The following is a 25,430-nucleotide window of genomic DNA, read 5'->3' on the forward strand; positions in this document are numbered from 1 at the left end:
GGAATTCTCATGGGAAGGGAAAGCAGTTGTGGGAGAGAGCTGACAGCCAGGGGTCCGCTTCCAATTTCTGTACTGTGCTTATTTGTAAGAGAGTTTGCATAACGTGCAATAGGCACCAAGTTCTAATGGCAGGATTAGTCTGCAGGAAATCTAGAAGGAAAGGAGATGGGCCTGTCCTATGTTTGAAACCTTGGACAGGAGGACAAGCCAATGCCACAGTTCCTTGCACTGAAGGATGTAGCAGGCCCGGCAAGGGAATCAACCAAGATGCTGGCATGGCAGACAGCTGAGAAATGCAGCAGAGATGCCAATTTGCTTCCCTCAGCCACAGCGTATTTTATTTGCAATAACATATAGACCACTAATATTAAAAAAAAACACCTAGTTTCTATTAAAAACAGGATAAAGTATAAAATAACAAAAATAAAATTCACCAATCTGAATTACAGAATTAGAAAGGCAGGGTGGCTACCCCCACCCTAAAGACTTGCTTGAATAAAAACATTTTTAACATGCAGCAAAAACAATTCACTGTTAAGTGTGTGCTGTACATATGCATACCTCTAAGTAATCTTGCTTACCATGACTCAGTGAGGAGATACACTGGATTGAACCCAGCCAATAGGAGGGACGGCAACCAGTCTTTGTACTGGCCTTCTGCAATAACTGCATCCTTTGTAAATTCTGCCATGTGCTCTCTACCCGGGAGCTTGCAGCCCTGTTTCAAGAAACGCTGAAATAAAGAGAACCTTCCATCGCGCAGGCAGAGGCCTAAATCGGTTTCGAGAAGCGTGATCCCATACTTCAGAAGAATTAGGATTAAGCCAGTTCTACAACAAATGTACAAAACCACACATTTGTTAATGCAGTTTTGTTTCTCAAAACGTCTGCATTTGTATACTAACAAGCCTGCAGAGGATTATGGGGCTAGGACACATACTCTGTTCACGTGGAGCAGTGGCCAGGTTTCACTGTCACGCCCCTCTCCCCTGAAAACTGAGTGCACCTTAGAACACATTTCCCTGCAGCCACACATTTCAGAAGATCCACAGTGGTGGGAAAGTTATCTTAGAAGGCAGCTTGGGTTCCCTACAACACTTTGGAAACCACTGACTTCTGTCACCTTGAAAAATCACTGACCTTACAGTATTTATTGAATTTGCCTATTAAGCTAGCCAGACATTAGCCATTTACATTAACGTGGAAAACTGGTTCATCTGCAAATAGGGCCAGACTCGGATAAATGCCTTTCCCAGAGGGAACAACCTTTTGTTTCTTCAGCATCTAGTTGTATTACTGGAAGTTTAAAAAAGTTGTGAAACTAAACACAACTGAGGAAAGTGTTAAAAAGCAGCCAGGTTTTGAAAACACTGTGAGCTGGTCTGCACTTAATGTTAAGCCAAACCATGGCTGTGTGCGAACACACAAGTCTGAGGGTTTCTGCAGAGGTCACAGCCGCTTTGCTTCTCCTCTGGTCCTCCCGCTGCTGCGCTGCTGTGAGCTAAGCCATAGTTTGGCTTTAGTGGCTTGTCTGAACCTGTGCCCCTGGTTTGTCTCCTCCAGACAAATCACAAGCTGTAAACCCAAGAACAAACCTTGGTTACAGCTCATGCTTTGTTTGGACCACAAGTCCAGATTTCGATGACATGCTTAGCCAAATTATGGCTGCTTTTATAGGAGTGAAAGCAGAGCAAAACAGCTGCAATCTCCTCTCCAGGAGCACACATGCTCTCACTGAGTCATGGTTTGGCTTACAGTTATGTACAAACCAGCTCTATGTGGAAAAAAAATCTTGTTGGAAAATTGAGCCTCTTGTCACTTATGTAGGACAGAGTCAGCGGGTATCCCATTTTCCTCAGGCTGCCTGGACATTTTCTCTCTTTTCCTTCTACAAAGATCACTAACTATTGTTATTTGATTTTAAAAAGTCTGTACAGCAATGCCATCCTGAATGCTCGGGGTGAGTTATGATAAATGTAAAAATATCTCAAGAGGGAGACCATTACAACAAAATTCAAAATAGATCAAACATTAACAAACACTAAGAGAAAAACCCTACCAGGTTTGGGTTGCCACATCAAAAAGGGCTCATAAATAACTAGGGTTTTTAAAAGAAATCCAGCTTAATATATTTATTTTGGGGGGGGGGGAGGTACCTATCTTTCCAATAAAACTGAGAAAGGCAAGAATGATACAAATACACAATAAAAAAATCACAGTGGAACCTATAAAGACCAGAATCAAATGCTGTGAACAGAGCAGCAAGTTCAGGTTTTTGAAATAACAAAATTGTAGCTACCTGGGGAAAGGATAATTAGGTGGCATGTCTGGCCGAGTGTTCCAGAGTAGGGGCACCATCACAGGAAAGAGGTCCAACCTCCGAAGTTAGGGTTAGGGAACCCATCGCCCTCCAGATGTTGTTGGACTACAGCTCCCACCATCTCTAGCCAGCATGCCAGTAGTCAGGAATGATGAAAGCTGGAGTCTAACAACATCTAGAGGGCCACAGGTTCTCCACCCTACCCTAAACAAGTGCAAGGCTGGGATCCCTAAAGAAAAGCCTTCTCACACAGAAATCTGCCTATCCATTAAGATCTACTGAGGCCCTCTTCCATCTGCCCCTGCCTTCAGAGGTTAGGCAGCTGAGTTACCAAAGGAAGTGCCTTTTATGTGCTGGCACCCTGGCTGCCACAGGTTCCCCATTCCTGGTCTTAAATGGAAAGAACATCAAGCAAAGTGGAGCCAGATGATCCGAGCAGGACTAGTGCTACATTTCAGAGAGCCCTGGGCAAGATGCCCCTCAGCACTGCCTCTCATTGTATACCCTCCCAGCAAACAGGGAAAGGAAGATAGTGATGTCTGCTGCAGGTGCCTGGCTCAGTGCTTCTCTGCTATAACACCAGACTAAGCACTGCTGCCCATGCAAGTCAGGACCTGCTGTCACCTCTCCCGCCCGCCACTTTGACCAAAGCAGCTGCAGCCACTGTCACCTTTTATCACCCTAGAACACCCTTTCCTTTCTCCTTCTGCATCATGTTTCTTAGATTGTAAATCATTATTCCAGGGCTCTTCCAGGCAAACTATTTATTAAGCATGCATCTGGATTTGCTTGCGCAAAGCTTAAGAGGTTAAATTATATTCGCCCTGGTTATACAATGAGTGTTCATCCCAATTTGTTTGTGGGGTGTTCACACATCTTCCCATGAGTCATCCCACACTTTTCAAGGCATTTCCCTGTCACTTTCCAAACCTCAAAAAAGTCAGTGCTTTTCTTCAAGTGGATTTGCTGCACAAGGAAGATAAAGTGCTTTAATCCACCTTAATTGCGCAAACCTAGATTTCCCAGTATGCACTTGAATCCCTCCCGCAACATATTGACAGTCTGCAGGCAGCCATACCTGGGCTGCTCTGACAGAAAGACAATATATACATGTAGTAAGTAAGCAAATAAATGTTCGAGAAACACTGGATTGACAAATGCATTTCTATTCTAACACATTTCAGAATTTCTCTCTTACTGCAAACTGGAACTGCATCAACAAACATCCCTCCTGCACCTGCCGTGGAAGAAAAGAAACCCCAGCAGAATCCATGCCAATACTATTCTTTTTTATTTTTTTTAAAAAGGAAGTGAGAGATTGATATTGGGAGAGAATCAAGCAGCCATTTCAGGCAGAAGGTGGGGGGAAGAAGAGAGAGGGAGAACTATGCTAATTAAGAATATACTTGACTCAATTACAAAACCATATCAAGTTCCCTGGAGACAGAGATTGTTGATAAGACCCTTTGAAAGCAAGGAAATTAGACTGAATGTGTGTTCAACAAGCTTCTGCTTCAAAGAGGATAGCTTCCCCAAGGAGATCCTCACAAAGTTCTTCAAGTGCCTGGATATGACCCAGAACTGGTACACATCATGCAGGAGTTTCTGTTTTCTTAACAGTGCAATCCCATGTCTGCCTATTCAGAAGCAAGCCCCACTGGATTAATTGGACTTGCTCCAAAGCCAGTGTGTCTAGGATTGCAGCCTGAAAGAAAAACCAAACCCTGTTTTTGTTTTTTTAAAAAAGCCCTTGGGCAGAAGTAGCCAACATGGTGCCCTCCCAATATTCTGGACTGCAACTCCCATCATCCCTCACCATAGCCAGCTTTAAACCATTGCTTCAAACTATCTTGGCTTCTTCAGAACATAACAGGAAACAATGACTTAACTGCAGCTTCCTAGCAATTTTTTCCTTGCTTGCACAAAAGGGAAGAGCAAACCACAGAGCTCATGGATACTCTAAACCATTGTCTCCTCTGACTGGAAGCAGCTTTCCAGAGTCTGACATCACCTGCTATCCAGTTCTTTTGTTCCTTTTTTTATGAACTGAAGATGCCAGGGATTGAACCCGAGACTTTCTGTATGTGAAGCATGTACTCTACCACTGAACTATGCTCCCTCCCCTTAATCATTTGGGGAACAAAATGCAAGGTGGCTAAATGGAACAGGGGGGAGCCCTCCCCTGGCACTGTTATCTCAGTTCAAATTCTCCCTAGTTACTTTTACTGCAGAGATGGGGAACCAGCAGCCATCCAGATGTTGCTGGACTAAAACTCCCGTCTTCCTTGGCCATTTGCTGTTCTTGGCTGGAACTGATGGGATATGGAGCTCACCAACATCTGGAGGGCCACCAGTTCTCTATTCCTGGTTTACTGCTACACACAAGGTTGAGCCGTTGAGAGATCTGACAATGGATTTCCCACATCATGTATAGTTTGGCCTCTAGGTACAACTCAGGTCTTGAACCGAGCTCCAGAGAATTATGACATTCCTTGGAGGCTTATCAAGAGCTCCTCCAAAGAGAAGCTTAGTAACGGTGGAGAAGGTTCACTGAAGAAAGCTAATTTCCCCCTCCAATGTGCAACTGCAGGAAGTTGTTGGGCAAGTTGTAGAGCAGTGGCATGATGGCTGTGCTCCTCCTCCATAGTCAGAGGCAGTATGCTTCTGAATATCAGTTGCTGGAAACCACAGGAGGAGAGAATGCTCTTGCACTCAGGTCCTGCTTGCAGGCTTCCCATGGGCATCTGGTTGGCCACTGTGAGAACTAGATGGGCCACTGGCTTGATCCAGCAGGCTCTTCTTAAGTTCACATTCTCAGTGAGGCCAAGGTGGCTACGGCTCCACATGAATGAGGAGTCTGGAACATCCTCCAGAATTTGCTACAATGAGTAGGGGTTCCTCTGCGTACAAGGCCAATATAGACAGGTGTGGTGTAGTAGTTAAGGTGTTGGACTATGACCTGGGAGACCAGGGTTTGAATCCCCACATGAAGCACACTGGGTGACCTTGGGCCAGTCGCTCCCTCTCAGCCTCAGAGGAAGGCAATGGTAAACCGCTCTGAATACCATGAAAACCCTATTCATAGGGTCACCATGAGTCGGGATTGACTTGAAGGCAGTTCGTTTCCGTTTCTGAAAGCAGGAAATTTGCAAAACATTTACACAGAGCAGTCGCTGCCACACACTATTTGTCCACTCTCTCTGGCCAGTTCCTGCTGATACGTACCCCTTTTGGAAAGCCAGGGACATGGGCGATCGGCAGGCAAAGATTGGACAAGCCTGAGCATCTGGGCTGTAACCTTCCTTAAGCAAGAGTTCCAAGCAATCTTCATGACCACCGTAGACCGCTGAGTAGACAGGACTCACTTTGCTTTCAGCACTGCCACAGAGCCCATCAGTGACTGGTATGAGCAAGCACAATATACTGTGGATATGCAAAGTGGATGTTATTGTTGCACATTTCTGAGCAAGAGCAAAATCTTTCCTATGATCCTTAACGGTTTAAAAAAACTTTACTGCCTTTTAATGTTATATAAATATTAAACAGCATTCACAGGTTTAAGATATTTTGATCCTTAACAGGTGAAGGAATCACACTTTTTAAAATTACTTTAAATGTAAATCTAAAATACCTTGCCAAAAGTAAAATACAATTAATCTCGGTTTATATATATTAATTTTATTTATTTTATTAGATTTTTATACTGCCTGACTAGCATTAGCTCTCTGGGCGGTGTACAACAAAATATAAAAATACAAAACATCTCAAAATCTCATAAATACAGCATAAACATATATAAGACTATTATTAAAATCTATCTGCTTGAGGACCTGTTTCGACCAGTCCCTGAGGGCACTATATATTCAGGCATAACAAGAAAAACACAACAAAGGCCTGCAGCGTTGAGCCAGTTGGTTGTATGAAAACCTATGTGCACGAGATGGAATTTCCAAGCAGGCCCTCAACAAGGGTCAGCATGGTCTGTATCTGCTGAGGGCCCACACTCCAGTGGGGGGCCCACTGGCAAGAGCCCCCTGGACTTTCTGAAGAGGTAAAATGGGTGAGGAAGGAGAGACCATGAGGGTGAGCTTGCCTGAGGACCCTCCAAAACCTGGAGCCAACCCTGCTTCCGAGTCCTCTGCATCTAAAATAAGCACCCTTCCTGTGCCATCCTGATACTCAGAACACAACCCCCCTGCCTGGAGGCTTTCTGTCCTGTGCATGAAGTATGACCTCCATGAAAAAGAATCCAGTTCAAATCAAATGAGTGGGCCACTTTCCCTTCTGGGCAACCTTCTGAAGGCTGCATGCTAGTGGAGGGCAGGGCCGGAGGCAAAAGTAGGCTGGGCAAGAAATTCAAATGTTGCCTTTGTACAGCGAGCTAGCTTCTACGCACACTCACACACCCCTCCCTATCCTCCTTCCAGGCAAGCAAGAGGCATTATCAGAGTTCAAGAACACATTCCAGCCAGGCAAAAACACTCAATGACACTGGTGGCAGGTATGGCCTAGGGAGAGGGTGGCCTGGGCAGTGTCCCAAGGGCGAAACAGAGACGCCTGGTGGGTCATATTTGGCCTGAGGCCCCCCACGCACAGCAAATAAGGTAAGGGAGTTTAATAGAAACTAGGAGCAGCTTCTTCCATAACCTACTTGCTATGGCCCATTTGTGCTGCTGCATGGATAGGCAACTGCCATTCCTCTTCATTGCAGTACAGGTTTGGATCTGCTCCCTTGGATAACAAGAGCTCCACGCATTCATCATTACCCTCCTGGGCAGCAATAAACAATGGTGTGGCCCGATCCTTGGCTTGACAATTGAAGTTTGCTCCTGATAGAGAATAATTAATTAACAGATCAGGAAGGTGGTTAAAGGCCAATGCAAAACTAACTCTGTGTCTTGCAAACATTCCTGCCATTTAATGAAGCATTGTAAAGGTAAAGGTAAAGGTGTCCCCGCACTTATAGTGCGACTCGTTTCCGACTCTTAGGGTGACGTCTTGCGACGTTTACTAGGCAGACCGTATATATGGGGTGGGATTGCCAATTCCTTCCCCGGCCTTTCTTTACCCCCCAGCATATACCGGGTACTCATTTTACCGACCACGGATGGATGGAAGGCTGAGTGGACCTCGACCCCTTTTACCAGAGATTCGACTTCCTCCTTCCGTTGGAATCAAACTCCGGCCGTGAGCAGAGCTTCAGCTGCATTACCACCGCTTACCTTTATTATAAATACTATGAATATATTATGAATATATTATGAATAATACCTTTATTATGAATGCTTGCAGGATCAGACCAATGGCCCACCTGGTCTTGCCAGATGCCTCTGAACGCTCACAAGCAGAGTGTGACAGCAATAGATATCCCTTCTATTGTTGAAGTGTGTGCGTTGTTGCGTGAAACAGCATACGTTACGTTGGAGTTAAGTTGCTCAAGAAACTTCTCAGATGCATTAGATCAGGTTAAGAGTCTTTTATTAAGACATTATGGCTTAAGGCTTTAAGATCCCCCCCTCTAGGAGAGAAGTTCTCAGTTCAAAGACATTACACAGAAGACTCAGCTCAACACAGATAACTGCTAGAACTCTCCCAGTCTATCTTGATGCTGCCATGACAACGGCCTTGGCTATCCGTTCCCAGACTGGGCAAAGACATAACTTCTCTTAGCTACAGATTTCCACACTTTCAGACTTGATGGAAAAACACTCAGTGACAGTGTGGTTCAATGGTCAACAATCCCCCCTTTTTCCCATCATGTCTGTAATTCATTACAACAATTACAATAATACATTTCTACAATACATCTTGCAATACAGCTTACATTTCAGTACAGTTCAGAACATCTCTGCACATTTAGCTAAAACTTTATTCAATCAAACTTTGGCTGTACACATGTCAAATACAAAGTGTCAGGATCCATGTCCACCAGTTTATGCATTCCAGGACTGGTAATTACCCCCACAGTATATCTTTCTGGCGGTTTGCCTATATTTGATCTTGTAGAACGTCTTAAAGGCACTGGTTCAATGGTCAACATCTATTATCTGACAATCAGACTTATACTACCTCCAAACTTGGAGGTTCCATACTTCCCCAGACCATTAATCATCATCAGAGACTCCTCTCTGCGTGTCTCGGTCAAGGAAGGTCCAGAGGGTGACAATGCAGGAATGGGCTTTTTCAGTGGTGGCTCCCCATTTGTGGAATGCTATCCCCAGGAAAGCACATCTGGCACCATCATTATCAGCTTTTAGGCACCAGGCTAAGACTTTGCCCAGGCTTTTGGCTCTTAATGTCAGATTTACCTTGATATGACTCTGGCCTTTGCTGAGGTGCTCATCTTTTAGTAGGGTGGGCTAGGATTTGTCCTTTTTCTAGTATTATTGGATGAATGGCTTTTAGGAATCTGGTCTTATCATATTTCATCTTTCTTGTTATTTGTTTTTTTTAACTGATTGTAACTGTTTTTGCATTTTATAGCAGCTGTTATAGCACAGTGGGGAGGAGAGCCTGGCTGGGAGTCCAGAGTCTCTGAGTTCAAATCCCCGCTCATGTTTCCTGGGTGTCAAGGGCCAGCTAAAGATCACCCCACAGTGAGTGGCTCAGGGGTTACGTGCCCTGCCACCTGTGCAGCCGTGGGCATGCTGCATAGTCTCAAGGAGCCCAATACCTCCAGCTGGCAGTTGCAGACAAGGAAGGGGCTGGCTTGTGCAGCTGTGGCAAGCTGAGCAGGCCTTAGCCAGCTGGGGAGGACTAGCCTCAGAGGGAGCAATGGTAAACCCCCTCTGAATACCGCTTACCATGAAAACCCTATTCATAGGGTAGCCATAAGTCGGGATCGACTTGAAGGCACACCATTTCCATTTTCAAGGTGACGAATAAATGCAATAAATCATCATTATCCCTCCAATAATTTGTCAAAGTCTTTTAAGTGCTACCTAAGCTACTTGCCTCGGCTACAACCTGAAGCAATGAATTCTACAAGTTAATCCTGAACTTCTTTTTACTAGTTTGGAGCTTACTGCCAATACATTTCATATTTTTTCTAAGTAAAAAAGAGAGAGAGAGACATTTGAAGCATGAAGATGAAAACATCGGTTTCAAATCTGCAGTGCTAAATGTAGCCTTGCTGCACAATCTTTTCCATATTTACTCAGTAGTCTCACTGAATTCAGGATGGCTTACTCCCGTGAAAGCACATACAAGGCTGTATTACAGCCTTAGACTCTCCGTCTACCATGAACTAGTAGCAGAGCATTTGGCTCTGGGCTCTTTATTGCCTTTCTGAAAAATACAAAATCCACTCTCAGGAATCACACCCGTTTAAAAGTGATTTTTAAAAAAGCATGAAAAGACAGCCACATATCTCCTCTCAAGGGGAGTGGCAAGAACATCAGCTCACAGTGGCCAGAACTCAAGAATGTTCCCAGACACCTGCCTGGAGATACCAGCAGGGACTGAAGCTGGGACCTTCTGCATGCAAAGCTACAGCTCTTCTCCTTGGTAACATTCATTTTGCTACAAGTTAATTTTATGAAACAAAATAAAAAACACACAGAAAAATGTAGCCGTGGAAAATATTCCACCCCACAATACTAAGAACAGGACAAGCTGGATTATGATTGAAATGAAGCACCTTGAGAGGGACACTGATTTGGACAAAGACAACGTTGAGAGGATTTTGTGTTTTTAAATTGTTTTTGTGTTTTAAAATTTGTATATTTGTTTTTATTGTTTTTAATTGTCGTAAACTGCCCAGAGAGCTTCGGCTATGGGGCGGAGTATAAATGTAATAAATAAATTAAATAAATAAATAAGAAGAGCCCTGCTTGATCAGGCCAGTGGCCCATCTAGTCCAGCATCTTGTTCTCACAGTAGGCAAGCAGGACCTGAGTGCCCCAGCACTTTCCCCACTTGTGATTCCCAGCAACTGGTATTCAGAGGTATATTGCCTCCAACAGTGGAGGCAGAATGTAACCATCGTGGCTAGTAGCCTCTGATACTGAAGGCGGTAAGCAGTCATCACAGCTCGTAGCCATTGAAAGCCTTATCCTCTATGACTTTGTCTAATCCTCTTTAAAAGCAGTCCAAGTTGGAGGCCATCGCTACGTCTTGTGAGAGCTACTTCCAAAGTTTAACTATGCACTTTATGAAGAAGTACCTTCTTTTGTCAGTCCTGAATTTTTCCAACAATCAGCTTCATTGGACTTCCTCCACATCACACATCGTTTTATACAGTTCTGTCCTGTCTTCCCTTAACTCTGTCCCCATTTACTTTTCTCACAGGGGAGATGCTCCAACCCCTTGATCACATTGGTTGCCCTTTTACTGCTGACAGAGAGGGCATACACCCTCTATTTTACAGAAGTAGTATCAACAACAACAACAAAATAAATAAAGCAACTGCGAAGAGAAGGTCAGACATTTACTCACCCTGCAATATTTTTTACTTTGAGCAACAACTGTGGAGATTTATCTACAGGTGTGATGAATTGCCTTAAGATTAATCTTCCATTTTGAAATAAGAGACACATTTTAGGACAATACACTTATTCATGCTGACCGGAATCACTGGCTAAAGGTGAAAACAGTACTCCCAGGCCTAACGAGCATGAGTAAGGTTTTTATTTCTAGGCTATTTCCATTCCATGTGCCCATAACAGTCTGAAACTAGACTAGAGTCAGTGGCTAGAATCCTGTGCTCACTTATGTCTGCTTAGTCCCATTAAAATTAATAAGCTACAACAGAAATTACTAGGTTCAGAATGGCGGGTAAGATTCTGACCCCATCTGCACTATACATTTAAAGTAGCATTATTCCATTTCAAACAGTCATAGCTTCCCCTAAAGAACCCTGGGAACTGTGGTTTGTTAAGGGCGCTGAGAGTTGTTAGGAAACCTCCTATTAGTCTCACAGATCTACAATTTCCCAAGTGATTTAACCATCAATCCCTCTTTCTAGGGAACTGTCCAGAGGTAAGATGATCTTTCAGGTGTCCTGGTCCCAAGCTGCATAGGGCTTTGTACACCAAAACTAGAACCCTGAACTTGGCCCGGTAGCTAATGAGAAGCTACTGCAATTCTTTCAGCAGTGGAGTAACATATTGGCAATACCCTGCTCCAGTGAGCAGTCACGCCACCTCATTTTGTATTAGTTGCAGACCAACCTCAAGGGCAGCACTAGAGTAATCCAACTTGGAGGTTACCAGTGCATGGACAAAACTGGTCAGGCTATCCTGGTCCAGAAACAGTCACAGCTATCTTACCAGCTGAAGCTGGCAAAGGCACTCCTAGCCACTGAAGTCACCTGGGCCTCTAGCAACAAAGATGGATCCAGGAGCACCCTAGACTACGAATCTGCTCTTTCAAAGGGAGTACAACCCCATCCAAAGCAGGCAGCTGAACAATTATGTGAACTCAGGAACCACCAACCCACAGCGCTTCCTTCTTGCTAGGATTCAGACTCAGTTTACTGGCCTTCATCCATCATCTTTATCTTCACCAGCCCTACTCTGTACCCTCAAGTGGTTTGCTTTGGCTGGAATGTGCCTTGAATTGTGAGAATGCTTCTAGCTTGCTAGGGTGGAGGATGGGGAGAGAGGGAGGGGGGAGAGAGAGAGAAAGAGGGGGGGAAGAGAGAGAAAGAGGGGGGGAAGAGAGAGAAAGAGGGGGGGAAGAGAGAGAAAGAGGGGGGGAAGAGAGAGAAAGAGGGGGGGGAAGAGAGAGAAAGAGGGGGGGAAGAGAGAGAAAGAGGGGGGGAAGAGAGAGAGAGAGAGAGAGAGCAAGAGAGAGAGAGAGAGAGAGAGAGAGAGAATGAGAGAGAGAACGAGAGAATGAGAGAGAGAACGAGAGAACGAGAACGAACCTCTGGGTTTTTGCATAGTTAGGAAGGAAGGAAGGAAGATGCCAAATCAATGGAGTATTTTATTGTGAATATGCCTGACATGTTTCAGTACAAATGCCTTTATCAAGGCCTTATTCTTTTATTTCTTTGCAACCTGATAAAAAAACCCTGTTTCAATAGAACTTGCACAACAAAAATATTATTTTGGCATCTGTAAGACACATATCTCTTTTCTTGTTCTACATCTTTGGATGCTTCCTGTTTTGTTTTGTTTCATTTGCATGCGTGTGTGTGTGTTTCCTATGCATTGGAATGTAGTCTACCTGAACCCAGGGGATAGGGCTGTAGCTTAGCAGCAGAGCATCTGCCTTGCGTGCACAAGGTCCCAGGTCAATCCCCGGCAACTCCAGTAAGGGCTGGGGATGTCCCCTTCCTGAAGCCCTGGAGAGCCACTGTTAAGTCAGTGCAGACAGTATGGAGCTAGACAGACCAATGCTCTGACTTGCTATAAGGCAGCTTCTTATGTTCCTAACTGGAGGTAGGTAATCAGCCTAAATAGCATTTCAAGCTCCCTTGCCCATAAACCCACTTCCCTGAGTCATTCATCAGCTAGATCACATTGCTTTCAAGGAAGCAAGGGCAACAACAGAATGCTCCATCTGCCATTCTTCATCCCCACCCCCAGCTTCCACCAATGGAATTTGCTGGAAGACTGCGGCTTCACAGAAACAGAAAATAGTTACCGTATGATATAAGTATCCTTAAACATTCCAGCTTTCCATATTGTGCAGCAACAAACAAAGGGGTGATCCCAAAGTCATCCACAGATTCTTTGTCAGCTCCTTTGTCGAGGAGTAATTTCAGTATCTCGGGATATCTCTGTAGGAGGAAAAAAAGAGTTAAGTGTTGTTAAAAACAGAACAGTACAATTGCCATTGTCTTATATTTTTATCCTCTCAAGATCTGAACATAGATTCATAGAATCATAGAATAGTAGAGTTGGAAGGGGCCTATAAGGCCATCAAGTCCAACCCCCTGCTCAATGCAGGAACCCAAGTCAAAGCATTCCCAACAGATGGCTGTCCAGCTGCCCCTTGAATGCCTCCAGTGTCGGACAGCCCACTACCTCTCTAGGTCATTGGTCTCATTGTCGTATGGCTCCAACAGTTACGAGGTTTTTCCTGATGTCATCGAAATCTGGCTTCCTGTAACTTGAGCCCATGTCCGTGTCCTGCACTCTGGGACAATCGATAAGAGATCCCGGCCCTCCTCTGTGTGGCAACCTTTCATGTACATGTATTTCCATTGAATCGCCAACCATTATTTGTGATTGCTGCTGCCTATTGTCCCTCCCTCGACTATTCTGCATGCCAAAATATCAGCGGAGAAGAAAGGCCGGGTCTTGTTCCATTTCCCACAGACAGAAGCAACACAACTCTTCTGCATTGCTTTCATCTTTTGCAAACCCAGCAACAAGGGACTCTTCCTCTTTCCCATGCTCTCTGCTGTTCATAGAGGAGAAAAGGGCCAACCATTGGACAAGAAGGGATTCCTGGAGACCCAATGTAATATCTGAAATGGTGGAATGGCTGTCATGGCCCAGCACTGTCACACTCCCTGTGGAAGTCACTTGTTTGAAAGCCCTACCAGGTGACAACTGTGGCCCATGTCAAAACTCAGCACAACAGGGGGCAGCACCAAATATTAGAGGAGACACAGGGCTGCTGCCTAAACTGGTATTTGTTCATCCACTTCCCCCTGGGGCCCTCTGGATATTTTTGACTACAACTCCCATCAGCCCTCAGTACGGCTCACAGAGGTTGACTGTGGAATGGGTGCTGCCCATGCACACAAGTTTTTCGCACTGTCCACAATACCAGCTTGTACTTTTTTATTTTTTTACATTTAACCCAGATTTCCTCTTACCATGAAAAACCCATTAAGTAAAAATAACCTGCTATGCATCTGTGCAGTCACTGCTGGCGCAGAACCTTGTTAGCCTGTCTTTACCTGATGCCATATATGTAGGGCAGATGGGCATGGCTTGGGCAAAATCACTTCGTGGGCCAAACAGGGAGGGCTTGCAGGCCTAATTAGACCCACGGGCCAGAGGTTCACCACCCTTGCTTAGGGTGCCCAGCCACAGTGTGAAGGTTGCCTTGTGACAGCCCATGGGCTCTGTGCCAACTCTAGAATTCCATTGGAAAAACTGTGGGAATCCATTCTAGTACGCAACGCTCTCCATCCCGGTTCTAAGATTACAATAAAAGAATCCCAAAAAGCAGGCAGCATGTAAAGAGAACACAGACGGAAGATTGTATGCTTCAATGCTTCCCATTTTCTCGGCATCAGGAGGGAGACTAGAATGTTCTCCTTGAAATTCTAGCTGTACACACAGCGGGTTTTCAAGGTAGGATTAGATCATTCAAACAGATGGCCCTTCTTCTTGGGAAGACTGTACCACTGACTTCTTCTCATCGTTTGAACTGGCTCTGAGCCTGGGCACTGTTAGGATACAATATGAACTTGTTCGACATTTAGGAAATCAGGGACCAAAACAGAATTATTTTTGCTTTCAATTCCAGTTACATATCATCTTAGGTAATTTTTTTAAAGATGCTGAATAGTTCTTACCTGCCTTGAGTTTAAGGATATGGCAGGTCAGAAACCTAACACTCTGATCTTAAAGGCATTACATGGAAGAAAGTTTCACTGACATCAAAATTTATATTCCAATGGGGAAAAAAACATTCCTGAGAATTCCCATTGATTTCAACAGTAACTCTCCACAAACCTTGTGAACCCTTAGAAAGAGATTTATTGTAGCATAAGCTTTCATGGACTAGGGTTAACCTCATGCATTTGTGATTGGAACACAAGTGTACAGTTAAGCGTTGTTCAGAATAGGTCCCAATGATTGAAGAGTGGGAATAACATCATCTCAACTGGGAAGCCAGCTAGTAGACCTTTGGGTGGTTTGCAGTACAGTGGCAATGATTGTTGATTCCCAGTTGTCTAACAATAGCAGCAACAAAATGACTCTCCCCCGAAACCTGCTGAAAAAAGCTAGGGGTGGGGGCAAGGATAACCATGAGTGGATGTTAACGTTTTTATGTGGAAGAACTTCAAGCATCATTCAATTCTGGTTCTCAAAAGAAATTCCTGGGCTCAGAATTCTTTAATCCTTTGTGTACATCTTTTGCAGCAGAGTTAGCTGATCTTGGAGATTGGGGGGGGGATACAAATCCCACAAGCCTGATGTCTGCCTACCCCTGCCATAGCCAATATCAGAAGAAGAAGAAAATACAGTTTTGAGCAATGGATACAATAGGCTTGCTAAGAAATTTAAATGGATATTTTCTGCTTTATAGTTATAGAGTTATATCCAATGCTGGGCAAGTGACATTCCTCTTGAGCAATGGGACTTTTCCTCTTCCTGGCCTCTCCCCGTGCCCCCTAGAGGGTCCCCCAATCCTCTGGATCAAGATTTTTAGAGTACACACAAGGCTGCAGGGGAGAGGAGGGGCAAGCTCCATTGTGCAAGCAGAAAACTGTTGTACAAGTAGAACAGCAACTATGTACAAGTAGAACAACAATCCATAGTGCTTAAGACAGATCAATTCCATGATCCAAGGTAGGATTTTAGAAGACCCTGATTGTAGGCTAATCCATCCCAGGTCTTCTACTGGTCTAGCAGTTCAGAGAGCATTCTGTGCCAAGGAACTTGGGAGGTGACAGGCTCTACTCAAGCAGGGAACCCCACACATTAAAACACTCCAGCTGGTGTTTTGCCTTTTAATTTCTGAAATTTCTGTGCCTGTTGTTCGGAGGGCCTCAGTGCAAAATAATTATTTCAAGCAAATTAATGGCCAGTAACAGATTTATCACCCATGTTGTTTCTGATCATTTCTTAAAACACATGTAATACTTTTAATATTTAAAATGCTCACTGCTTAACACTCACCACAGTTCCTGCCATATTCAGGATGATCATTTGCATTTAAACTGACTTTTCTGCACTCAGCTGTCATAAATCAGCAAAAGGAACAGCATGTAAAGGCTGTACAAAGCTGCCATTTAAAGAGAGAGAAAGAGTAAAACTTTATTTATATGGAAATGAAATTATGGATTTATAGATTACCTGAAAAGCAGCCTGGTGCAGAGAATTCCATTCAGACCAACAGTGGGACCCATTAATATTTGCTCCATGTTGAAGGAGAAGATTTATCACAACAGCGTGTCCATTTTCAACAGCTTTAAAGAGATGGTTAAAAACCATTATTCTTATCAAATACATTGCATACATTCACCTTAATCACTACCACCATCAGAATGTTGCTTTCCCATCCGCTACTGACGTCAGAACTAATTCTCTTAAGTAGTCATGCAGTACTATACTGAACTTTATATGCATGACCCTCGATTTCCCTGCATTAAAAAAGAACAGATTTCATCCTCAAGAGATGCCTGCTTTTGAAGTAAAAGATTTATGAGTTCCTATGCAGCCAGTGATAACTGTATTTTAAGCAAGCAAGAGACATGACTATTTATAGGAAAACCACATCACTAGAATTTCCAGGTGAATACCATAACTTTTTTTCTACAAGTGGAAGCCTATCAAAAGCAGCCATCACCAACTGTGGACAGATCTTCACACTGAACCAGTTCAGACACAACTTGTCACCTTATTTTCCTCTTATATGCAGGATCCTTGGGCTCACATATGTCCTTCTCCCTCCTGTGGTGCAGCCACAAAGGAGAGATCAGAACCTTTTGCCTGCACTTTTAAATTAACCACCATTCCCCATTATATCCAAACTCGGGGAAAAGTAGTTTGTTTGAACAAGCCAGGATCTGAAACCACAGTTTGATCCTGGCTCATTTTAACAAACCACAGTTCCCCAGGTTCAGATGTAATGGGGAACGGCGGTTAATTTAAAAGTGGAAGTAAAAGCTTTTGATTTCTTCCTTGCGGCTGTGTTAGAAGAAAAGAGGGCAAGTGTGTAAGCCTGAGGTTTGTGCAATAGGAAGAATCCATGGTTTCCTGTTACATCCAGACTAGGTCATTATCTTGGCCACCTCATGTCCTAAGCTACATTTATCAAGATAAAGCAAATCTGAACCACTTGCAGGGGAGAGGTGTTTAACTATGTCCAAAACTTTTCCCTAAGTTGTCCCAACACCAAGGCAGTTTCCTCCCAATGGGTATACTTCCCATTTCAGACCAGGGTGGAGAAAAAATGTTTTGAAACAGCCTGATGCCATGCCTAGCCCTGACCCAGAGTAGGACATGACTCTTCATAGGATGACCCAGACGGAAGACTTGGGGGAGCAGGCAGGGTCCCTTATCACTACCAAGAGATTCTAGGGGGAACCTCCCCAAGGCCACCTTCAGAGGATACTCTTGAGGAGCCTGTGGGATGAGTCCAACTGCCAAAGAACAGCTCCCAGTGGAGTCAGAGGAAGAGGTCAAACCCTCCCCAGCCTTTGAGAGTGCAGGTGCCTAAAAGTCCAAGCCCAGGCCACAAGTCAACTATGAAGTGTGTACCTGAACGTCCAAAGTTGATATGCATCTCTAGAGTAAAGAACTCCTTATGATTAAAGGCATGCCGCAAGAGGAAGTGTTCTCAGAACAACCTCACACAGCTGCAGCTTGGATTGGGCATGGCATTAAAATAAAATTGAAGGAATGAAAACAGCAATAAAAGTACAATTAAAAATCAGTATGAATATTTAATGTGGACATGGCATGGACCACATGAATGAAGCTCACACGCTGCTGGTGGTCCACAGACCACAGCTTGGGAACCCCTGATCTAAGGGATATTGGGGGGTGGTAGTGGCGTTTATTTTAAAGCTTTACAATTTGAATCCTATGGAATGCAAATTGTAATATAATAAAATACAATATAAGAAATAAAATCAGCAATAAAAATACAATTAAAAATCATACAGCATCTAGCACAGTGCATTACAATTGCTACAACAGGCAGAAAAATCATTAAGAGGTCCTCAAAACCATCAGCAACTTTCTACCCGTCCTGGGGGAGGGGGAGATTGGGAACCACTCCCTCATATTGAAGAGAAAGAACACAGCGTAATGTTAAAGAAGATTTGTGAAGAAGGCCTTTAAGAAGGGGTTAGGATCAAAACCTCCCATTCATTGGTCTAGGGGCATAGATTATCAAGGATTAAGCTTCAAAATACTGTTTCCCCTGAGTAAAGCAACATAGCAGCTATGTGCAACAGGGTGTAAACTAATTGCTGCGTGTCTATTTACTGCCTTGTTACATTCTGTATGGAAGTGTGGCTTATAAATATTTTAAATAAATATAAAAATAGCTTAGTTTGAGCCTTCCACTTGTGGGAACAATGTAGATCTTCTAGTTCCTTGAGCAGGAAACCTTTGACATTTTGCCTGAGACTGGATTTCCTCAGTTGCTGACTCCTGGATTGTTATTTAACGATGCTGCCCCTAGAGAGCATTTGGATTCAGACTGGTGGATTCAGACTGGTTTCGTATACCTGGTTTGTCCCTGACTTTCGTTGCATAACGTCTCCTACTATTCTCTGGCAATCCTGAAGGTGAGGATTTAGCCACAGTGGACTCTATAGGCTTGCAAATTAACACAGTCTACACCAGCCTGGACAGGGTATCTGCAGGGATTTGCAGAGACAAATAGCTAAACATCCCCCTTTGCTCACCAGTTCTCCACTGTTAATGATAATGTAGCTCCACCCTAGAGAGAATTATTATTATTGATTGATTGATTCATCACCTAGTATGAAACATTTCCAGGCAAATTACATATATAAGTAAAAACAACAAGTTTAACAATAAAACAACCATGCCCCCAAATAAATACACAATATCACAGAAAGTGCAATAAGCACGATTATCATATTCTCAAAAGCCTAGCAGAAGAGGTACATCTTAACCTAGTGCCAAAAAGAAGTTAATGTCCATGCCAGGCAGGCCTCACTGAGGAGAAAATCCGACAGATGCAGAGCCACAACTAAAAAGGACCTCTGACTTGTTGCCCGGAGGAAGGACGGGAAAAATGTGGCTGGGTGGGAAAAGATTGGGGTTCCCCCTACTTTAGCCTTCACATCTCTACTCCATCCCCCTCCACAAAAAGTTAGAAGCGAAAATGGAGTCGGGAGCCCTGAGTTTCACTCACAACATTTCATGAGCAAACTTCACAAAATGAAGCAAATTTAAACCGAGATCCCAAAGCCAGATATGCAAGTTCACCCAGTTAACCTAATGGCACAGGCCCTGGAGAGTCGCCTTGACAAAAAGATGCCTAACTTCTTATAGAAGCCTAACATTAGGCTTGTAAAGGGCATTATTCTCCCCAAGGAGAGGGTGGGAATGGGCCTCTGGCTTGTGTTCATCTCTTCTGCCCATAAGAAGTGAAACATCAAAATGGGAGACTCAGCTGACAGGATATGGGAATCCCACTGAAAAACAGAAGTGGTATCTCCGAGTCAAGACATTTACATTCTCTTGGATGGCACCTGGTTGGCAGAGGCAAAATCACATCCCACCTACAGTTAGGTATCTCCATTGACCATAACAAGAGAAGGCTCATAGCTCAGTGGTAGAGTGCATGCTTTGCATGCAAAAGGTTCCAAGTTCAATCCCCAGTATCCCCATGCAGGGCTGGGAAAAACTCCCACCTGAAATCCTGGGCAGACACTGCCAGGCACTAGACAGCACTCAGCTCAATGGACCATTGGGCTGACTTGGGATACAGCTGCTTCTTATGTTTGCATGCCCAGCCCATACGGGCATCTATACAAGACAGCCAGCACAGTCAGTTGCAGCTTGAAAGGAAAGCAGAGAAGTAACAGCTGTCACAGAGATGAGCAAAAGGAGACTTGAGAATCCTGATATTATCAGAGCAGGTGTGGGGAACCTTTGGCCCTCCAGATGTGGCTGAATGAAAACTCCCTTCATCTCTAGCCATTGGCCATGCTTGCTGGGGCTGATGGGAGGTGTCGTTCAGCAACCTCTGGAGGGCCAAAGGTTCTCCACACCTATATTAGAGCATCCATTATATAATCCAGATATGCTCAAAAGCAGCTCCTGCCGTTTCTGACTTCCAAAGCTATAGAGCAGGCTGGCCCATGCAACCAGCTGATGGCCTTGGAAACCTCAGTAAAAACAGGCAACACCAAGGAAACCAATTGGTCAAGGAGTTATGAGCTTTCTGACAATAAATCTCATCTTTGTTTTTTTTTAAATCCAAACAACTTTACTAGAAAACCCTTTGCCAACCTGGTGCCCTCCAGATGCTTTGGGCTGCATCTCACATTGTAGGAACGTAGAAGATGACTAATATCGAGTCAGATCGTTGGTCCATCTAGCTCAGTATTGTCCACACTGACTGGCACTGTCTCTCCAGGGTTTCAGGCAAAGGACATTCTCACCTCTCAGGGGACTGAACCTGGGACCTTCCACTCTACCACTGAGATATGGCCCATCCCTGACCACTGGCCATGTTGGCAGGGGCCAATGGAAGCTGTAGTCCAAAACATCTGGAGGCTACCAGGTTAGCAAAGGTTGTACAAGAATTTATCTTATTTATTAAATTTATTAAATTCCTCCCAGAAGGAACCCGTGAAGGCTATGCATGCCAAGCTGCAGAAATTTAGCTATACAGAGCTTGTCTTTGCCTCTCATTCATCCAGCTATCAGTGATGTTTTTTGCCAATTCCACTGATCTATCTATAGCAGGTGGTGGCCACAAGAAGCAGCATCAGCATCACAGAAAGCTCCAAATGAGCAACATGTTCCAACGAAGGCTGGGGTGGATTGAGACTTTAGCAATCCCTTCATTCAATCTGTGCCTCCTAAATGCCACCACTTTGCCTGAAGAATGTGAATCTTGAAAGGGCTAACCCCACCCCCACCCTGAAGGTGAGACTCTTCTTTTCTGTGGCCTCTGTTGAGCAGGTGCCATGGAGCAGGAAGTACTTGACTCCTCAGGAAAATCAGGCTTCAAGGAAGGTGTCCACGCAAGTGTCCTGGCTTGGGTTGCACAGGCACCTGACCACTTGCTTCAGGAACCATTACCCTGGTACAGCAGCCCTGGATTCAGCCTCCTTTTCCAACTCTACACTCAAGGCCATGGCACCTTTTTCTTTAGAGAAGAAAATAAAATCCTACATCTGAGGTAATCACAGCCTGCTCTCTACTTCCCCAGGCTGGAGCTGGGATGAGAGTTGTTGCTTCAGCAGTGAAACAGCTCAGACTGGGAGGCTATATAGGAGCTGGAGGCTCCAGCCCTTCTTAGCACATTGGCAGTTGTTTCCATGCACCTCTCCTTCTTCCCGAATAGCCTCACGTACAGCTAGCAGGGCACTCTGGTGGTGTCTCTGAGGTTCCTGCGTGGCTCACCACCTCCTCTGCCTCTGTGGGCCTGGGGGAGAAGCCAATCAGGAACCCAGGCAGCTGGTGTGGGGACCTCACTCCTGGGGCAGGGACATCCAGATCCAATGGCTCCTCAGGATCATTGACAATGTGGAGATCTCTGCTCCACTTGTTTATCATCTGAGGAGACCTTCTGTGTTCTGGTTCGACAGGCAAGACAAGCGCAAGGCAAAGGTTGCTAGGCCAGGGGTAGCTACAAATGAGTTACTTGCCTCAACAAAGGTTAGGAACAGACTGAGGCCTTTTACCTTTTCCAGGCTCCACCCCCGTGTAGAGAACGTCAGAGCCTTAAAAGGCCAACTCTCTGGCCTGAAGATGGGCACTCCTTCTCTGCCCCATAGCCTCCCTCTTGGTGTGCTCCCTGCGCTGCTGGACTGCTGAAATGTGAGATGGGAAGCAACTGGTTCTTCAGTCTCAAGGGAAAGTGCCTGTGAGGATCCAGGCTCTGGCCCTACAGACCCTGATAGCCTGGGAGGTTCCTCTGGAGGCTCCTTTCCAACAGCCTTAGGTGCAATGGAGTTTGCCAACCAGGCGCCCACAGGCACCACACTGCCCACAAGGCCCTTTACTGGGGCCAGCACCCAGGGGCCCCCCTCCTAAGCTTTGGTTTAGGATTGGCACTGGAGAAAACAGGGTTCTTGTGCCTTTAACAGCTGTATCTCCACAATCAGGACTAGCAGAACAAAGCTGACTTTGCATAAAAAATATGAGGTTGCCCTTGGCACTTTCTCAAAATTCAAAATATGTGCCTTGGTCCCAAAAAGGCTGCTGAACTCTGCCCTATCTTCAGCAGTCACCTCTGTGACCAAGCTCCCCATCTGGTGCCCCTGCAGCCTCCAGCTCCGTACCTGGACCCCTGCAAGATTCAGCGGTCGCGACAAGAACGCAGGTTCAAAAACAAGGAAGGGCTATCCCCTGGCACAAATTTGTTGGCTTTTGATAACCACAAAACTAAGAGACACATCACTGGCTCATGACTCTCAACTGATTTGTCATCGCTTGCCTCTCTAGCAATGAACGTAATTGTTGTAGTGTAGCTTTTCCTTCACACTCAGGCAGCTTTGGAAATGCCAGAGTCTTGCCAGTCATTTCCCACCACTTCATCTGCAACTTAAAACTATCTCTTACAGACAGCAGACACAATGACAATCTCTCCTATAACATTTATATGAAATACGCAAAACTGGCCCTACACTCTGCAAATACAGGAGTGAGACTTTTCTTAATTTTTTTTTGATAATGGTCCTATTCTCCCAGAAGAAATTTAAAAAGTCCGCCTGAAAATGCCACAGGTAAGTAATAAAAAACGAAATCAGTGCATGTCTGGCAGCGTTGTAAACCAAAGCTTCAAGGAGGAAAAAATCAGAAAGATGTGTTAAATAACGTGAAAGGAATTATGGATTATGCCCTCGCAACTGCTCCGTTAGTTGTGCTATTAGGTTTTGTGGAATATGGTGTTGAACAGGAGCACCAGGAATGGGATGATAACGTATTGATAGCAAGCATGACTCGGGAGGGAGGGAGAGAAGGGGGGAATGAAGCTCCAATAGCGGCAAGTATTATTCATGAATAAAGTAACATCCACAGGAATGAGAAGGTAAAAGAAGACAGCAAGAAGGACCATTGGTCTATCTACTTCAGTGTTTTCTATTCTATACACACACACACACACACACCTGCAACTCAGGATAATACTCCATGAAGCTGATGAAGCAGAATGTAGTCCATCAAAGCTTACGCCATAATAAAGTGCTACAAGACTCTTTGGCTGCTTCCAGTCTACCACTGGTTTCAGGTGGGATTTAATCACACTCTGGCAAATTCAGGTTGCGCAATTAAAGTTGATTGGGAGGTCTTGCACAACAAGCCCACTTCCTCCCCCTCCCCTCCCAAAACCCCTGGATTTTTCATTGGTAAGGAAAGTGGCGGAGAAATGCCATTCTAATGACATAACATCACCTCACCTCCCTGAATCAGAATGCATGCTCATTTAATAGGAAAGGTCGCCTAACCTCCCCACAAACTCAGGATGAACATTCCATACATAGGTTGCCTGGAAATGACCCTTGTTTTTGCTGCAAAAAACTAATACAGCTGTCCCTCTGGAACTGGAATACAAGTAGCCTCGGTGGCAAGGAATGTGTTCTACCAACTTTGGTTGGTAGCCCAGCTACGTCCCTATTTGAGTAAAGAGGACCTTACATCAGTGGTACAAGCTCTGGTAACCTCGCGTTTGGATTACTGCAATGCGCTCTACGTAGGGCTACCTCTGAAGACAGTTCGGAAACTACAGCTAGTGCAAAATGCGGCAGCCAGACTGCTAACAAGAACAAAGCGGTCTGAGCATATAACACCTGTCCTGGCCCGCCTGCACTGGCTGCCAATATGTTTCCGGGCTAGATTCAAAGTGTTGGTATTAACCTATAAAGCCTTATACGGTGCGGGACCACGATACCTTGCGGAACGCCTCTTCCGATATGAACCCGCCCGTACACTACGTTCAGCTACGAAGGCCCTCCTCCGGGTTCCAACCCATAGGGATGCCCGGAGGGTGATGACAAGATCTAGGGCCTTCTCAGTGGTGGCCCCCGACCTGTGGAACGGTCTCCCCGAGGAAGTGCGCCTGGCGCCGACGCTGCTTTCCTTTCGGCGCCAGGTTAAAACCTTTTTATTCTCCGAAGCATTTTAATCTAAATTGATTTAAATTTAAAATGTTACTGCATTGATTTAGATTGTGTTATTTTGTATCATATTGTGTTATTTATTGTATTTTTTATGCTTTGTATTTCTATGTTCACCGCCCAGAGAGCTATTGCTAGTCGGGCGGTATATAAATTTAATAAATAAATAAATATGTTGCATAGGTTGGGAGATCACATATTTCTATAATCCTGGAGATAAATTACAATCACTAATGTACAGAAGGGTTACACAAAGGTACTTTAACAGAACAATCTCTTTGGGGGTATTTACCTGGATTTAAAATGATATTTTTTTTTGAAAGCTGGTATAGCACAGTGGGGAGGAGAGCCTGGCTGGGAGTCCAGAGTCTCTGAGTTCAAATCCCCGATTGTGTCTCCTGGGTGTCAAGGGGCAGCTAAAGATCACCCCCACAGTGAGTGGCTCAGGGGTTACGTGCCCTCCCATCTGTGCAGCCGTGGGCAAGCTGCATAGTCTCAAGGAGCCCACTTGCCCCCAGCTGGCAGTTGTGGACAAGGAAGGGGCTGGTTTGTGCAGCTGTGGCAAGCTGAGCAGGCCCTAGCCAGCTGGGCAGGACTAGCCTCAGAGGGAGGCAATGGTAAACCCCCTCTGAATACCGCTTACCATGAAAACCCTATTCACAGGGTAGCCATAAGTTGGGATCGACTTGAAGGCAGTCCATTTCCATTTTTCAAAATGATTTTTTACAATCTCACAGCACTGCCAAGGATATTTCTTCTCCCCATGAAGCCAAGAATTTGCCTTGACTGCTCTCAACTTCCTCAGTGGACTTGACTCTCCCATTGATCTACTAACTCTGCCAGTTTACAGCCCCAAATCCCCACAGATCAGGAGGTTACAGAGTCGGAAATTCTTTGAAAACAGAATAATAGCTGAGACAAGAAAAACAAAACAAAAACAAACACCAACGCCCAGAATCACAAAGAGTCACAGGGCAGAACCTGCAGGAGCACTCAAAAAATAGTTTCTCCTAGTGAATGAACTGAAAGCTGGCAGCTTTTGCACTGATATTCACCAGGCTCCAAGCAGCCTAGCTCTGAGCAGCAAACCTAAGAACATAGGAAAATAGGAAGCTTGCCTTATACCTAGTCAAACCATTGGTC

The 25,430-nt window shown here is 44.8% G+C and overlaps 1 protein-coding gene across 5 annotated transcripts in view; it reads right to left on the minus strand.

Moving 5' to 3' along the window:
* Positions 1 to 25,430, minus strand: part of ASB3 (ankyrin repeat and SOCS box containing 3) — an 80,274-nt gene that overhangs the window by 13,428 nt on the left and 41,416 nt on the right. For all 5 annotated transcript variants that reach the window (XM_061625696.1, XM_061625699.1, XM_061625701.1 and 2 more), the window contains 5 exons: positions 16,309 to 16,421; positions 12,911 to 13,046; positions 6,972 to 7,149; positions 5,546 to 5,743; positions 582 to 830 (listed from right to left, as the gene is read on the minus strand). In XM_061625696.1, the coding sequence (XP_061481680.1) occupies positions 582 to 830; positions 5,546 to 5,743; positions 6,972 to 7,149; positions 12,911 to 13,046; positions 16,309 to 16,421 (874 nt within the window). The remainder of the gene's footprint in view (positions 1 to 581; positions 831 to 5,545; positions 5,744 to 6,971; positions 7,150 to 12,910; positions 13,047 to 16,308; positions 16,422 to 25,430) is intronic.

Source organism: Rhineura floridana, chromosome 4, assembly GCF_030035675.1.
Source record: "Rhineura floridana isolate rRhiFlo1 chromosome 4, rRhiFlo1.hap2, whole genome shotgun sequence".
In the NCBI taxonomy this organism is placed as follows: Eukaryota; Metazoa; Chordata; class Lepidosauria; order Squamata; family Rhineuridae; genus Rhineura; species Rhineura floridana.